Here is a 16,862-nt window from a genome sequence, read left to right as displayed (position 1 = left end):
CCTTTAGTCACTGAGACTTTAAACAGCGCTTCCAAGGGCCATGTCTCTTTTCCCACTAGATATCAAAAAATACCAAAACCGTTTATATATATGGAGGGGAATCATAATGAACGCAGAAGTATATTATTATTATCTCCATCTACTTACCTCTTACAAGCCACCCAAATTACAAATTTCAACTAATGACACATTATTATTTATTATTATTTGAAATACATCAAATGTACCTTCCAATCTCTTCACCCATCTCTCCCATTGAAATCCAGAATGTTCAAACATTTCAATTTGAAAAATAATGCTTGCAGTGGCAGGTCGTCGTTTCTGATCCTCGTCGCCAATTTATTGCATTTTGTAGGAAGTATAGGATAAAAGGGAATTGTATGACAAGACTATTTTTATTTTTATTGAAGTAATTAATTGATTGTTTTTACACATATATGCTATTTTATCCAATTAAATTATACAATCACATAAGTTTATGAATGTAATCACAACAGACACGTTTCGTTGAAGACGGTAATAATGTATTTAAAAAAAGATAGTAGTTGTTTGATTTATGGAGAGATTTTCTACGCCAAAAAAAAATGGGCCAACGTACTCCATGTCATTATTCGGCAAAATTAAAAGAACTTGCTCGCGACTTTTTTTAAATTGTTTCTTAAGATATGTCGGGGCGCTACCACCCCACACAATTAGTAATTGCTATTCAATGTAGGTTTCTTACTTACTTTTTTAGACTCTCACATACAACGTGAAAACGTCCAAATGTACCAGAATGCGTAGGCAATAGTGTAATTTTTAATTGGAGAGGTGTTTCCGCCAGTTTGTTTCTATGATCTACGAGTATTTTGGCTTTACTCAGCTAAAAAAAGTAATATTTTGGAAACTACTTTCAAAAACATCGAGTAACATCAAGAATTGAATCGTGCAGAAATATGACATCGCTTACATAACCATTACATTCATTTGTAGTCCAATTTAGTCAATGGTTTGTGGCCAATTACATGCTAAGAAGTTATAAAATAAGATGCACGAATTCCGAATTAGTAACCTACATTTTTGCAGTTGTAATTAGTCACATTTGCAATACAAGGACGATCGCATCTGGTGATCTGCAATTCACCATTAATTAATTGGTGTTTTATAACCTTTTGCAATTTATCATATCTCTTACAATGCGCAATGCTTGGCGTTTCATCAGCGCTCCGTCAGACGAATTACTCTCGTGAAGAAGTTGTACTTCACGTAAATCCTGTTAGCTAATCTGTCAGTTTTCCAGCTCACCTACATTTAGTTACGTACCATAAAACTAATAAATCTGCGGATTAGTGTTGCGTACTGTCGCAACCCATTTCAAAATGGAAGTGATTTATTAATATTGTGTTTGATAAATAATGGACAAGGGTTTATAAGTCAACTCGACATCTCACGATTCAAAGTGACATCTACATTTTTTTCATTTTCATCAAGGAAAATACGCCGCAACGTAACTGATATACCTATACCTACGTTGGAATTGTTTCGTGGAATTGGGCATACACAATCGAAAACATAATATTTTAATGCGGCCCTTGTTAGAATCAGATTCTTTACGCTTTGAGGATATTTCATAGGAAAATGTGTGTTTGCTTTGTTGTGAAACGTGATGCCCATTAAACCTACCATTTTGTTTACTGAACGGCAAGAGCGTTCGAGTAATAACGCTGTGGAGTTTAGAATTTAGCATCTGTTTCGGAAATTCGAGACTACTCAATTAAGCAACTATCGAGATATCTGCCCTAGTCGATGCGTACCCGTTGACAGTTAACCGGCGTGTTCCAATTAACCTCCTACACAAATCGCTAATTTTAGAATTTTCACGATTTCCACTTGTGCCCAGGAACTCGGATACCTACTTAAAATTATTCTCTTTTATTGACAAATATTATATTTCTGTATACATACTTATTACTACATTAATGGATACAATCTAAATCTGATGCACCTGTCTTTATTATTATACCTTTGACCCTATTTTCATAAAATGTCACATTACTTGGTATTTTTTATGTACTTATCTTCCACCTATTAAACCAAGAGATAACGACACATTTTGTGCGATATTTCTGTCACCGCAATTTTTCCTTTACATAAGTTAGAACTAGCGTGTAAACGTATACTTATCATACTGCCTTTTGAGAACGCCAATCTATTTTTATGTAATTTTTAGAATTTCCACAGCAATTTTTGGAACATTACATCGAATAGACAACGAAAAAAGCCCGTCAAAGTGCTAGCGCCCTATTATTTTTTCGCTCCAATAATACTTGTCGTACTGTCCTATATTTGTCCTACATACAACATTCTGTGTAATTGAAGAAAAACTGAAACAATTTAATTTAAGGCTTGTTTTACTGATCCCTTTTACGGCGCCGGAATAGGAATTGGGAACTATAGCCATGTATACTATTTCAGAAGGCAACTATAATATATTGACCCCAAAAGTTCAAAGAATTAATTACCAAATTTTTACTTAACACCTGATGTAATTCGGAGTAGATACGAAATAGAAAAATTTATCATGAAAACTCTTAGGTCGTAATTCAGGGTCGATTAACAAAAAAGTAACCATTTACAGATGAAATAATGAAATATTATTTTGTTCAGTATACAATCAAATGAGCTGAAATAAATTTAGGCACTCAGGGCCGATTACACACACAACGTACCAAGCGACCGATTAAACAAATTAACAAATAAAATTCAAGCTTAAGGCATAGAACAACAAACTTAGAATGGAAACTCTAATGTAATGTAAAAATGACGCGCCATCTCGTGTATGTTCTCAGCAGCTTTTGCGTGAATGGCGCCAAATTTAAATATTAAAATGTAAGCTACGTCCGCATTATACTGCATTTCTCCGGATCTGTAACAATAACATTGGATTTGACTAGCTGAAACCTAAAAGGTAAATGAATCCAGCCAGTGAAGTCCAATTTTGTTTGTTAGGCATCCAGATAAATTCAGTTTAATGCCGATGCACCTCAGCAGTCAGGGGCTTCAAAGAGTACAGACCACTTGTTTTATAAGTAACAACTCCAATTAATCCAATCAAGGAGTAATATTTAATTTAATATGGATATACAAGATCAACTTCATGGAACTCTACTTTATGATGCTCTCAAGATCGTTCTAAAAACAAAATATGTAGCAATTTATTACAATTCAATTAGTATTACCTGCTAAAGATAATGTGCGAACTGCCACACGCTTTAAACCTCTTCGTGTTCTAGGTTCTAAAGCGCAACCAGAAAAATGACGTTCACAAACCAAAAACTTTTGTGTAAATTTCTTCCACATTATATTCTAAACCAATTCTATAAAAACTTCGGGCTCCATTTTTGGGAAACGTCTTCACAATTTGTCACACAACATTTACGTTTTCGATTTGTATATGCATAATTCATTGTAATAATGAATAGTAATTATACTTAAAGCACAATAAGCCGTCAATCAAAATTCAAAATTCAACTGTCATAATGGCGACACGTACTAAAGTCCCTAGATTTAGTACCTTTTACACGCACGCTAACTCTGCGCCATCTATTGAATGTTCTCCAAACTAATTATATTTGTACTCAGTTGTTCCCGTTTACGTTTCCCTTCTAAGTTTTTTGTTCTGGGGCTTAAGGTAAATATCGGTCATAAATGCGTTTTTCAACAAACAGATACACTAACACATCCCACAAACACTAAACTGACTTTGGAACCTCACTTCTTTGACTTCACTTAAAATCGATTGAGACGAGATTGCGATTACAATAATAGTATTGGCCCTTTAGCTGAAAACTTAAAGGAAGACTTCTTTTGAGTGACAAACGCTGGATAACCACAGCACACTGACTAAACTTTTTTATAAACAGAAAAACAACGTTTCCGTTTGACTCGACTTAACGTAAAGAAAATTACTTAAACACTCTCTAGATCAGCGGTCGCCAACATTTTAATCCTCACGGACAACTAAACAAAGTTCCATATAATTTAAGTAAAAAGTTACTTAAAAAAAACATAAAACACCAAACGGTTACATTTCAACGTTCACCACCAAAAAGTTTCGATTACAGTCCGGTTCGATTATTTAAAACATTCCTGCCCTTTCCCTTTTCTTCCTTCCTCCTTATTGTAAAAAATAATGCGTCGTCTCAGAATAATCTGCACATGTGTTAAAAATCGGTGATAACACGTCCTTACCTTGAGACTAATTAGCATACGCCGCGATAACAAAACTTCTTATCTTCGCCCAGAGATAAACGTTTACCAATCCTAAACAGATGTTTCAATTTATGCTTTTAACACGTAAAAAAATAAACATAAATAAATAAGGTACAAGATAATTTGAACAATAAAATTGATAACTAATGATTTTGAACCAAAACAAAATAGACGCCGATATCAAATAATATGATCGACATTGCGTTCAATTTCCAATACAACTACATTTAACGTTAACAATAATTGACATGCACATACAGGGTACCCATCATTACTACAGGTGCCGAAGCTAAATAAAACGTCATTTGCACAAAAATGTGTTAAAGACCGAAAGCGCGGATGCTTTACTAAAATAGTTACTAGATTGCGAATAATATCGAATTCTCTTATCCAATGACAAATTTCGCTGCTTTAACTGCAAAAAATTCGGCCACATCGTAAGCATTGACCACATATTATACAACAATGGACTCTTCCGCATTCAGGTATGCAGATGAACTCTATCAGAAGATGATAACAAATTTGAACAACTATTTGAAAAACTAAGACTAAAAACTAAAACTAGTATTTTAAACGTTTCGCACTGAATGTAAAAAAATAACGGATCCGGTATATCGATTCTCAAGAGATACTCATTAAACGAAGTCTTTAAAAGAAAGATGCAAAATACTGCCCAAGAATTTGTTAAAGATAACACAAAAGGAGCAGCTATCGCTGGAAGTAAGTATACAAGGTCGAACCTGGCTCAGTTAAAGGTTCGCCACCTTGCGGTGACCTTCGTAAATAGGCAAAAGGTAGGAAAAATAACCGATCATATCTTTTATACAAAACAAAAAGATTAGGTTACCTTTATTAAAGTGTTTTCTAGAGTAGGTGATTTTCGTAGGGTACATACGATACGGCCCTTCCTTGAAAAAATCGCTCCTTACAGCTGGATAATATCGAAATGATAAAATTGGATCTCTGCGGGAAGTTCACTTGCAGTATAGAAATAATGGGAAAATGATATTTTTATTTATCTCGACTGCATTCAACCTGGCTTATTACTTCCGCCATACGGGTTATTATTTAAAAAGTTAAATGATAAAAGCAAACATCGAAACTGTATTTTTTCGCCTTCGAATTATAGTTTCACTGCTTGCAATTGTATAAATTTATGAGACATTTCTCAACACGTATTTGACGGAGACAGTTTGTAACATGCAACTGTTTACTATAATCTTCTTGAATGAAGTCACCGAAATGTCCAATGAATTTGCTTTTCCACGAAACTTTACGTTCGCTAAGTAACCGCATTGACGTTCTTTTTGTAACGTTTATTCACAATTACAATTGAACTTTTGTACGCGCTAACACCGATACAATTCCACTTTACCTGTATTTTATAATGCGTCACAAACTTCACTTGAATTCGCAATACTACCCCATTAATGATGTTTAATATAGAATGAATCTAAACAAATTTAAACCCGTAGCGGGTTGCGTTCGTAATTCAAACACAAGCAATCCGCTAACAATGCTTCGTTAAATAAAGAGTTGTTTCTTTTTGAGGGGATGCAGACATGGAAAATGAGGAATCAAAACACAACGATAACAAGAACTTACCAATGCGCTGAAAAGTGTAAATAAACGAAAAGGGATGTTTTAACAATGGAATTTTAACTACGTACAGTTCTGGGAAAAAAAAGAAAAAGCAGTCTTAAAGAATTTAAATGGTACACAGCGAATTCCACAAGTCATTAAAACCGACTATAAAATCCTTGCAAATACTATAACCTAAGACATCCTAAATTACACCGACATAAAAAAGAAATAACCCTTAGACTTAGAAAATGCGTTGGACAACAACAGATATCTCTATTTCTCTTTCTTGACAAATCTAAATTCCCCGCGTATTTTAAAAATAAAAAAAAGGTTTTCGCATTAAGGCGAGTAACTTTAGCTCATTTTTCATGAATTGATCAGTACTTTCCGAAAGATAATATAACGGACTATTTATGTGTAGGTACAAAGGAAAATACGTTATGGTATAAATATTCTTATAAATAAGAATCTTAGCATTGCGCAGTCTGCGAATGTACACAACATGCTGTTTAATAAATGCGATATGTTTGCCTTTACTACAAGAATCTTTGGTTAAAATTTCGAAAAAATATCTCTATAAATAAGAAAGTTGACATTACGCAGTGCCTACTTATCATTTTTACAATATGCGATATGCTTCTCTTTACTAGAAGCATCTGTGGTTAAAATTTCAAAGACATATCTCCATAAATAAGCAAGTTGACATTGTGTAGTTTGCGTATGCGCATGTTAATTGTCAAAATTTTTTTTTGTTGAAGTGCCAGAGCTATTAGCTACCGAATGCAACAAGAACGAACTAAATATCTTGAAAACTGTAGTAGTTATGGTCTTGGACGGACGGACGGAGAAAGTGGCTATAATAGCGCTTTCCAACGTGAGTTGGAAAATGGGCTAAAATGTAATAATCGACTGATACACCGAGGCAAAATCATTCGGTCAATCGAAATTTGAATCAATTTTTACTTCCGAAGATATTTAAACTTTAAAGAAAACCAGAAAATTCCTATTACTTCCGAAGATATGCTAGAAAAACCGAAACTTCTCAATTTGGTCTTTATTTTTTTTCTGGTGTTATTTGAATAGATACAAAAAACAAAAATCACTTTCTCATTGCCACTTCTTCAATCAACTTTATTTTTTTATATGATACGTTAAAAAAGTACATACTATAGTGAGTAGCATTTTTTATTACGAATATAACGATGTACGGTACACAAAAAACAAAAGTTGGAAACTGTTAGTTTCAACAGAATGGTGCATCCGCGCACAACCCCGTAATCCTGTGAGCCTATTGGCAATTTTTTTTTCTAGGAAATTTCATTGGAAATTTATGATATCTTTTTCAATGGGTATCATTATTTTTTTTAATAAACCTTCTTTCGCTAAAAATGAAATTGCCCGGACGTTTTTTTTTTTTACTTTACTCCTAAGAAGTATTGATTTTTAAGGAATAAAAAAGCTCCAATTTGAGATTTTATATTTCTACATGTTCGAGACGCCATATTGCAGAATCGAATACGCTATAAGTAGCTCGTAATCCTGATGGATACGAATTCTGATATTTTGTTACTAATTAGTTACTAATTTATGTGAAAGTTTCAACTCAAAAATAGTGCCGTGTCAGAGACATGGACCTGTCGGACCGATGACAGTGCAAGACCAAATATTGGATTTTTTCGTGTCAATGTCTGAAAATCTAGTTATGTTGCTGCTCAATCACTCCTTGTTTTTCTTTCCATATCGCGTTATACCCCTACACAATATTCCATTCAGAATGGAGGATTGCTGTAAGCGTAGGTAGAACACGAAACAGTTTCGTTGTTGTTGCTCTCAATAGATTAATTAATAAAGGAAAACTTGGGGTACACGTGAAGTTAGATTATTCTTTATGTAGCTATGTATAGAAGTTAAAGTGGTATTTCTAAAATGGGTGGCAATTTGTTCACAATGGGGTATGTGTTCACTACACTAAATTATTTCCGTTATACGGAGATGTTGTTGTAAGGCATTTCCCTTGCCTTCATTCTTTTACATTTTTTTATATAATGCCATGCTTCAGTCCAGCGAAATAACCACCTCAGGAAATTTTATGTGCCCTACCTGCTGTGTTATAGATTTGCGATATTAATTAATAAAGGGCGGCTTTGCAATTTCCTCTCACCGTTCCGTTCAAAGTAATTAGTAAAGCCATAACATGGTTTTCAATTTCACATGGCCAAGTTTGGATTACCATTTGTGTTAATAAACCTTAAGCGATCTATGTGTATAAAATAATTCGTTAATTAGTATCATAAGGCGATTATTTCTTTACCCACACTTTGGTGCGCTTTAAGCATTGAATTTATAACTTATAAATTCAATGCTTTAAGTTTGATTTTCTGTAAGTGATCAGTCAAAGTACTGTAAGTATTATCGGATCCGAAAACATTCAACACTCGCCACATCATCTACTTCATTTTCGCCAATTGCCAAATTCGATTTCACTTTCTTCAAATTCCCAATGTTCATTCCACTTGTTTTACCGTTCTTCTTCTGGAGTAACTTTGGTACTACACCACTACACATGGCAATACTATTTGAATTTCCACTTTGACCAGCATCCAACCTGCATCATTTACTTTCTTCATCAGACGACGACAGGAACGATCTCCATTGATAAAAGGTTTTAATACCTAGCGTCGCGAGAGCAGTGACCACTATATTATTCCCTCGACAAAGCCAAAAATTAAATTTCTCATATCCTTTTCTCCTCCGCGTGCTTTTCATTATCGCACTAATTTGTTGAAGTTCAAGAAATGTTCAGTAATTCAGTTAGATTACGTAGTGGTAGTAATAACATTCGCTTTGGTGCACTTATTTCTCTTGCTATAGGTACCTACTGGTCCTTTCAAACGTTTTACGAAGCGATTATAACATTTCAAATGCTGTTTTCCGTTCCTTGCTACGGGGGTTCCTTCTGGACTTGAAAATTACCATCGGTTCCGCCCGGCAAGGAAAACCGTCTTCTTCTCAGGCTGCTCAATCGATAAAAATAAATGCTCCGGCTAACTCAAATCGGTGGGCTTTTAACTCTTTTGAAACTGTGTAACAAACCTTAACCTGCCGCCTACCAGTCTCCTGCCTCAACTCCTACTCCTCCCTTTCCTTCCCCTCGTTCTTCGTTAAAGACATAGGCACATTGAAACCAAATAGATAATATATTGAAATGATATTAGAGATACAAACAAATTACAGGGATCTAGCAGTTCTTCTCTCCTCCTTGTAAAAACACTAGCTTAACAATGACAACTAAACTAAATAAAAAATCCTACCAGGTGAGACTAATTTACTCAAGGGGTGGCCATCCTCTACAGTTTGAAAATTTCAACAACAGGTAATCGTTTTTTTACTCCAGCGTGGGCTGGGACTTATTTAAATAAACACAAAAATTTATCCTACTCTTTGGTAATCGTTCATTGGACTTTAATAAACAATCAAATCAAAATTTTTTACTATAGCTTCATTACCAAAAAGTGGGGTTTTACAGAACGTTACAAATTTAATTAGACTAACCTTTACAACATTTGTACAGCCGATCTTGTGAACTGCTCTTTCCTCTGGTACAGGGTGGATGTGATGAAACCTGACACTTAGGTCTCTGTGACTTCCTAGGGGGTGGCTTGAAATTAACACACGGAAACAAAATCCACGGTGCCTATCCTTCCTCGGAACGAAAGCAAAGTTTAGTGTTTGAACTGAAGCTTAGTCCAGGAAATCCTTCGCGTGGCGAGTGGGAGACGGCTAGTTGACAAAGTTTCTACACAGTGGTGTATTTAATTTAACCAGTGACCCCTACTATTTCCTTCCACCGGCTCTTAGAGTTTATTAACTTTGATCGCCTGCGGGAGACGGATTTTTGAGTTAGCGGCACGGCAAAACACAAATTTTTATGATCACTATCCGACGGTAAACCGCGATTTGTTCTTGGGTGGTTCGACTTATTATTTCACCAGCTCTTCTTGGGGCAAATATCTCTCCAAAACGCAGCGCTCCTTCGACAAATGACCGTACGGCACTAGTAGGAAATTCCACCTGGGGCGGATCCCGAATATCGGCGCCTTGAGGACTAGGGCAGCACTTTGAATTATATATCCTCGAGAAATCACAACGTATCCTAACGCGATTCACTGCATCCAAAGTAAACTGGGGTGAAGCTCAAGGGTTCGCCAAAATATCACCTGATCGGAACCTGGGTGTTAGTCGCCAAAAAATCAACGCGAAAAGAAAATAACACTTCGAAACGGGTGCAAAAAGCACGCAACTGCGAGCAACCGAAATAAACCGGTGGCTCAAACCGCTAGGTGTACCAAAACGATCGCTCAAGGTACGTGTTGACCGCTTGACGTACTAACCGCGAGTCTCTCAAAAACGATCCCCTTCTTCAGAATTGAAATGAAAAAACCACACCCAAATTACCATAAAACAAAAATGGCTCCCGCTAGAAATTCTCCCATTGGTTTAGATAAAGAAGACTTAACTCACTCTAACTTCGTCGTCAACCTCCAGGAACTGCTGAATAAACTGATCTCACGGTTTTCTGCTGACGAATTTAAAACCCCTTATCTCTGGATGGCTTGGTGCTATATCCGCTCCTATTCTCGGTCTAGACGGCGCCTTGGGTGATAAACGAACGACGAAAAACTCGCATTACTCATGATGACGTCAATCAACTTTGCACTCTTCCCACGACGAAATTAAATCTGAGCGAAATTAAATCTATCGGACCATAGTCTTGAGCGAACCGAAATGCCCAAACACAAAATTTCTAACCGAAACAAATAATGAAATATACAGGGTGACCTTCAGTATCATGACAAGAATTTTTTAATGAAATTTGGCGCGAAATAAAACCACTCGTTACATCCTTCAATTACTCTAAATGTAAATTCGCGACACGGCAAGTTATTTGCAAACGACATGCAGCATCCTTAACGATGATCACATAATTGGCTGCATCTGTTTCCATCCATTTTTCAATGTCTTTGTTCTCTAGCGCTACTTGTAGTCGGAAATACCAATTACTACATTCAAGTCCCTCGAATTGCCGGAACACAAATCTTTCGTCATCTGCCATTTGACTGATTTATAGTGATTTATTCAAATTATGACTTACAAACGATTTTCTGCAAGTTGCATACCAAAAACCAACCAACTCACCATGTGCTGAGACAGCTCATAACCTCAAGTTTTAATGTGGAAGGCGAATATTATTATTTAAATAAAAAGAACCTGACCGCCAAATAACTTTGTAAAATAAGATGTTCTAAAATTAAATAGGTATCTACCTTTATGTATAAGTAAATAATTAATAATAAAAAATAAGTCATTTCATAAAAAGTGACATTTTGGTACATGTCAGCAGATTGTCATGCGTTTTTCCCGTCACAAAAAAATAGAAACTCTCTTTCCCATTTTGTAACATAAATGTAATTAGATTAAAGTGCCTAATTATTATTAAACTGTAACATACTCTTAATCATTCAATAATTCGGACTCACTGTAGCTTTTGTGTTGTGGTGCCAGTTCCGAAAAATAAGCCAATAACACGGTCTCTGAGAATGAACTGCATGTTTCCTAAATTTTCCTGGACTTAGCTGGCTATAATTTTTTTAAGCTATTATCACTGCTACTACTAACTGAGGTCATTGAATATTACTTTTTATTCAATGCTGAAGTGGAATCAGATATTTTTTACCTATATCATTCAAAATAACTTCTAAACAATCATTAAATTCGCGATTTTTAAATCAAATCACAAAACTTTATTTTTTATAAGAAACTTTATTTATTTATTACGCTTTGCGTCGGGAGACAACACAACCACGAAAATCTAATACTTTTTTCGCTTGTATAATATATTTTATTAATCATAGTACACAGTAGTATACTGTCGGTCGAGTAGGGATGTCGTTGAATCAGCATAGAATTTACTAAATGCTGGATCGATTCGAACTGTGTAAAGGAAATTATATACGCATAATAATATGACATTTTATGTATGGCAGTTTGAAGTAAAAACCTTGCATGTGTCGTAGTTACACTGTGCAGGTAGGTAGTTATTGTATAACACAAAATTAATGTGGGAGATGCAAGACGTAGAACATTGGAGAGAAGCTGATGCCTACGGTGTTTCCTTACATCCAGTTCACGCAGATTGCAAACGTAATAACACCCAAGCTCATGTATAATAATAATTAAACTACATACCTATGTAACATTAAAAATAGAAACCAGTCATGACTAACCTTTATGTCATTAATGAACAATACGAAGAAAATTACTGTTTTTACAAGAATAATATACATAAGTACAGTTTTTCTTTTATAACCCTCTAGAACACTTTCTCTGGCTCTTGTTTTCAGTAGGGTATAAATATATCTGAATGTCTGATGGCTAATTCACTATCGTTTTAGTTATCATTTGGGTGTTCACATCTTCAAATGGATAATTCGGTATTCCTATCCCTATAAAAAATATTTTAGTTTTTTGAAATTGCATTTTTTCCAGAGTGTATTAATTCTCGTTTGTCTCACGGCTGTTTGTCTCGGCAACATCATAAAAAGGGAAGGTAAGTGTCTGATTTTCCCACTGAAATATATAATCTAATTATCTTTGTAGCTCCTGCATCCAGCGGAGGTGGATATTCTCCACCAGCAACAAGCTACGGGGTCCCAAACTTGCCTTCTTCCCAATATGGCGCACCGTCTAGCGGCGGCGGACGTGGAAATGGCGGAGGTGGAGGTGGCGGTGCGCCACCCTCTCAGTCTTACGGAGCTCCAAGTCAACCGCCGTCGGATAGCTACGGCGCACCTCCATCGCAAAACGCACCCTCGAGTAATTACGGTCCACCATCGTCCTCATACGATGCACCCATGGGACCACCTGTCCCAAGCTACGACGTCCCATCGCAGCCACCATCTTCCTACGGTCCCCCGCCTTCCGGAGGTAGTGGATGCTCAAGTGGTGGGTATCCTAGCTCAAACGGTAATGCGGGCGGTGGCGGTAATGGAGGTGGTGGTGGTAGTGGGCCAAGTTCTGTTCCTGAAACTATTCCTCAAAGCTACGATAGCAATGGAGGCTATAAGTATTAAAAGAGTTTTTTTATGTAACTAATTTCGATGGTGTATTAGTTTAGCTGTACCTACTGTACACTTTGCTGTACTGTTGATAGTAATAATTTATGTTGATACTTAATGATTATTATACATGATTAAACTAGTAAGATTTATTGGTTCTTCTTTTGCACACCAAAGAAAATCTGAAATAGGTTAGATTTGACACTCCTTACTGATTTCATTTTCTTCCACAAAATCTGATGGAGTGTATAGAGATAAATCTTAAAAGTTGTTTTTCACGCTTCTTCATCCTTCTTTAAATACAAAAATATATGACCAGCACAATATTCAAAGGCATTTCTTGCAAAGAAAGTTTGTCATAATTTCGATTGTGAGAATACTTCACAATAGAAGAAGCTCCTTTTGGCAATAATAATTAACCATTTTTGTGTCCTTTGCAGTTGAACCAGTTGAACCTTGGTCAAAGGAGACAAAAAAAATATTAGACTCTATTCTCAGATGATCTACGTGGACGGATCATTCATTTACATATTCGTTTTTTTCTACAATTATTCAAAAATAGGCTAGCGCAATTATTGCAAAGTTTTCTCTCGAAATAAAGTCACTAGTGAATTACTCATGTAACGATCTTGTCTTTCTGTGTAATAATTTCAGAGCTGCATATCATTAATTTTCATCTGTAAACCAGCAATTAAAGACAAAAATGTTAAAGAAAAGGTTTTCACGGTACCTATATGAGACAAGTATTGCTTTATACGCTATTCATTTTAAGAAGGTAGCGGTAGAAAGCATAGAGACAGGTTGACCTTCACTGTGATTGGTTAAAACACGAGTCAGTATTACCCTGAAAAATAAAACGAGTGACGAATTCTGTCTGTTAGAAGTTTCAATTACGAACTAAACTGTTGAATTGTCATTAGCTGTCAATTTCAAAAATCCAAGCGTGATATCGTTTGATTTATACCTATGTATATTTTTCAAATTTTGTGCCGTTTTATATTTTTCCTGTGTGTGTCGATCTTCAAACACAGCGCCGTCTACTACCTTCTTATAATGAATGCAGTATAGGTAAATACATATTAGGTATAAAGTATACAAATTTCTTCATGTTCAAAAGATCATTTGTAAATATGTAAGTAGTTTCTTAATACATTATTTTTGAACCATGAGATTTATTACTATTGTAATTCAATATTTTTCACATGAAATTAGTCATTATACTGGCCCTAAAGGTTAATTAGATTTGTATAGTGATCTTATGTTCTGAAGACAAAATAATATAAATTAACCTACCCCTACCCAAGATTTGCGCCCATGCTAAACCTTTCATTAGAGAAACTGCACAATGCATTAGTTTACCGCACATTAATATTACTATAGTTTCCAGTTGTGCGTTAACTAGAAATACCTTTCACCAATGTTCCAGGGAAAAAGAAGCAGAAATGCAAAAAGATGAAGTCAAAAGGACAGAAAATGAAAGGACAAAAAATGAAAGGACAGAAAGCAAAAGGACAAAAGAAAGGAAAGGGACAACAAACAAACCAAGCGTACGGAACAAAATAACCAACAAAGTACTTTGAATACCATGTACCATGCCTGACAACCTTGTTTATAATTTTGCAATTCTCACAAGTAGTAAGTATAAATATGGAATATTATTGTTTTTTTTTTTACATCGGTTGAGTAATGTAAGTATAACCAAAGAATACTTAATAATTTACTTTTTGGTATAACCAAAGTTCATGTAACTATAACGTTGTTTATTTAATTAATGGCAACTAAAATTGCAAGGTGTAATGTGCCGAACAAAATATAATTACATGTAATTAAGGGTAATTAGAGGTAAGCCAATAAATATTTAAAATTAATTCGGCAGATGGTAATGTGTACCGTTGAATGATGGGTGTGCATTATATTCTTGTCTTCAAAATGAATCGATTAACTTGAACTTTGTACAGTAAGTAGGGAATAGCCTAATGTTCAAAATCTATATCATGCCAAAGGGCGCTTTCACCCTGGGGGTGGTTGCCACCTTTTCTCGGGGGGTGGCAATTTTTTATTGCAATTTTAACACAGAAATAGATAGAACAGTTAATTCTAAGCGAAAAGTGTTCTATACATTTTTTTGTAAAGTTAATACTTCTCCAGTTTTCGCGACCGAAAGTATGAGTTTTCCTTAGAAAAGATCAATGTTTTGATTGGTTATTCGCAAAAAACTCTAAAAGTATGCATTTAATTAAAAAAAACTGTGGAAAACAAAATCGTAGCTTTAAAAAAAAACAATGAAAATTGTTTTTAATAATTACTGTATGTCCAGTAAGAACCAAGTTGTATCTTTTTAAAGGTTAGCTCTTATTCGTCAAACCTCAAACGCTAAATTGGAGAGTTTGTCACGGTCCTAGTGGTTACAGGCTACTCCTAGCCTCTTCGTAACCTAAGGACCTCTAAGACCTCCCTTCTACACCACCTCCTGTTCGTCAAGACAACCTGTGTATGTTGGATTGCCTACGTTCAGCAACACAGGGAGCTGTTCTGGGTAGCTCTATATCGGAGATCCAGGTCACCACTTAATTAATTAATTAAAGCTTGCTAAAATACAAATAATACTACTACTATTTACAATTGTACAGAAACTAAATTATATGGCTGAATGCGACCCAACTAGAAACGTTGACAGAACGGCTCCTTGACCTGCCTTGTAGTTTTATTTATCTCTGTAACTTAACCTTCTTAGCATCCAGTATAAAAACTGGCAGGTAGTTTCAGAGACAATTTCTTTCATAACTAACTTTGAACGTGATCAAGCAAATTAGGTAAGTTGTTACGTTATAACCCAACTAAAACGTTACCCAGGGTATATTACAGGAGTGATTGTTCTTGGCGAGCGCGAATGTACATTCGCAGCGTCTACCGAAATTTAAAAAAAAAACAGGTAAACTTAATTAAGAGCGCGGCTATACAGCCGGACACCCTTAATTCCCGTAAGGTAATCTGGGAAGAGCGCGGTATTACAACCGACACCTCTACTGTAATTGAGCGACAGGTAAACTTAATTAATAGCGCGGCTATACAGCCGGACATCCTTAATTCGCGGAAGGTAACTACAGAGAGTGAGAGCGGTGTTACAACCGCCACTCCGAACAGGTAACTTATTGTTAGAGCACGATCTACAATCGCTACTCTAACCAGGGAACAGAACTGTGGTACTTAGGATCATTATTCTATCAAAAATTCAATTCAAAAATGAATATCTGTCCTCAGTGAATAAATTTTACAAAAAAAATTATTAAAACTGATATTCATTTCGAATTGAATAACGAATAACGAATTTTTTATAAAATAATGAGAAATACAACTGCAAATGGACTAATTCGTATATCATTAGATGAGTAAAAAATCTTCTTTCGATTGGTGTCATTTTAACCCTCTAAGTTAATATGGGGAGCAACGATCTGCAAAAAAACTTTTTTCCATGTTCATTGCCTATGTTCATTTTTTAATATTCACCCGGTACATACGAAACAGCTTTAAAGATTTTTATTTTAAGCCCGTGTATATAATAATTTAGAGGTATACTCTAGCAGAGTGGTGCAGCAGCTGAGCTTGGGAAATCGTACCTTCCAGCGTGTCTACCGAGACCTTGGCAACATCACGCGATCGGTGGACCAATTTTTCAAACAAAAATTTCATCTTTGTAGAAATAAGTTCAATTGAATAATTTTTTATGCATCTTGCGTGGGTGGTAGACTTGTGATAGCAACGCTTCCAGCTTGGTAGACTATTATCATACTTCATTTTTAGTTTTAGGTGTACTTAATTACTGTAAAAATTTTCATTCTTGTAAATGTACCTATTATTTATTAACATGTTCAGAACATTGTTGCAAATTTAGGCAAGAGCGCCGACGCGGTA

At 35.4% G+C, this 16,862-nt stretch overlaps 1 protein-coding gene across 1 annotated transcript; it reads left to right on the top strand.

Moving 5' to 3' along the window:
• The first annotated feature begins 12,238 nt into the window (after window positions 1-12,238).
• On the top strand, window positions 12,239-14,513 carry LOC116166997 (pro-resilin-like). The gene is made up of 4 exons (XM_031482230.1): window positions 12,239-12,326; window positions 12,382-12,442; window positions 12,493-12,837; window positions 14,377-14,513. Exons 1-4 carry the CDS (start codon window positions 12,315-12,317, stop codon window positions 14,511-14,513), a joined length of 555 nt encoding a protein of 184 aa, XP_031338090.1. The 5' UTR covers window positions 12,239-12,314.
• Window positions 14,514-16,862: the final 2,349 nt, after the last annotated feature.

This window comes from Photinus pyralis, unplaced genomic scaffold, assembly GCF_008802855.1.
Source record: "Photinus pyralis isolate 1611_PpyrPB1 unplaced genomic scaffold, Ppyr1.3 Ppyr1.4_LG3b, whole genome shotgun sequence".
In the NCBI taxonomy this organism is placed as follows: domain Eukaryota; kingdom Metazoa; phylum Arthropoda; class Insecta; order Coleoptera; family Lampyridae; genus Photinus; species Photinus pyralis.
The sequence above is the reverse complement of the archived record's forward strand: the minus strand, read 5'-3'. Positions and strand labels throughout refer to the sequence as shown.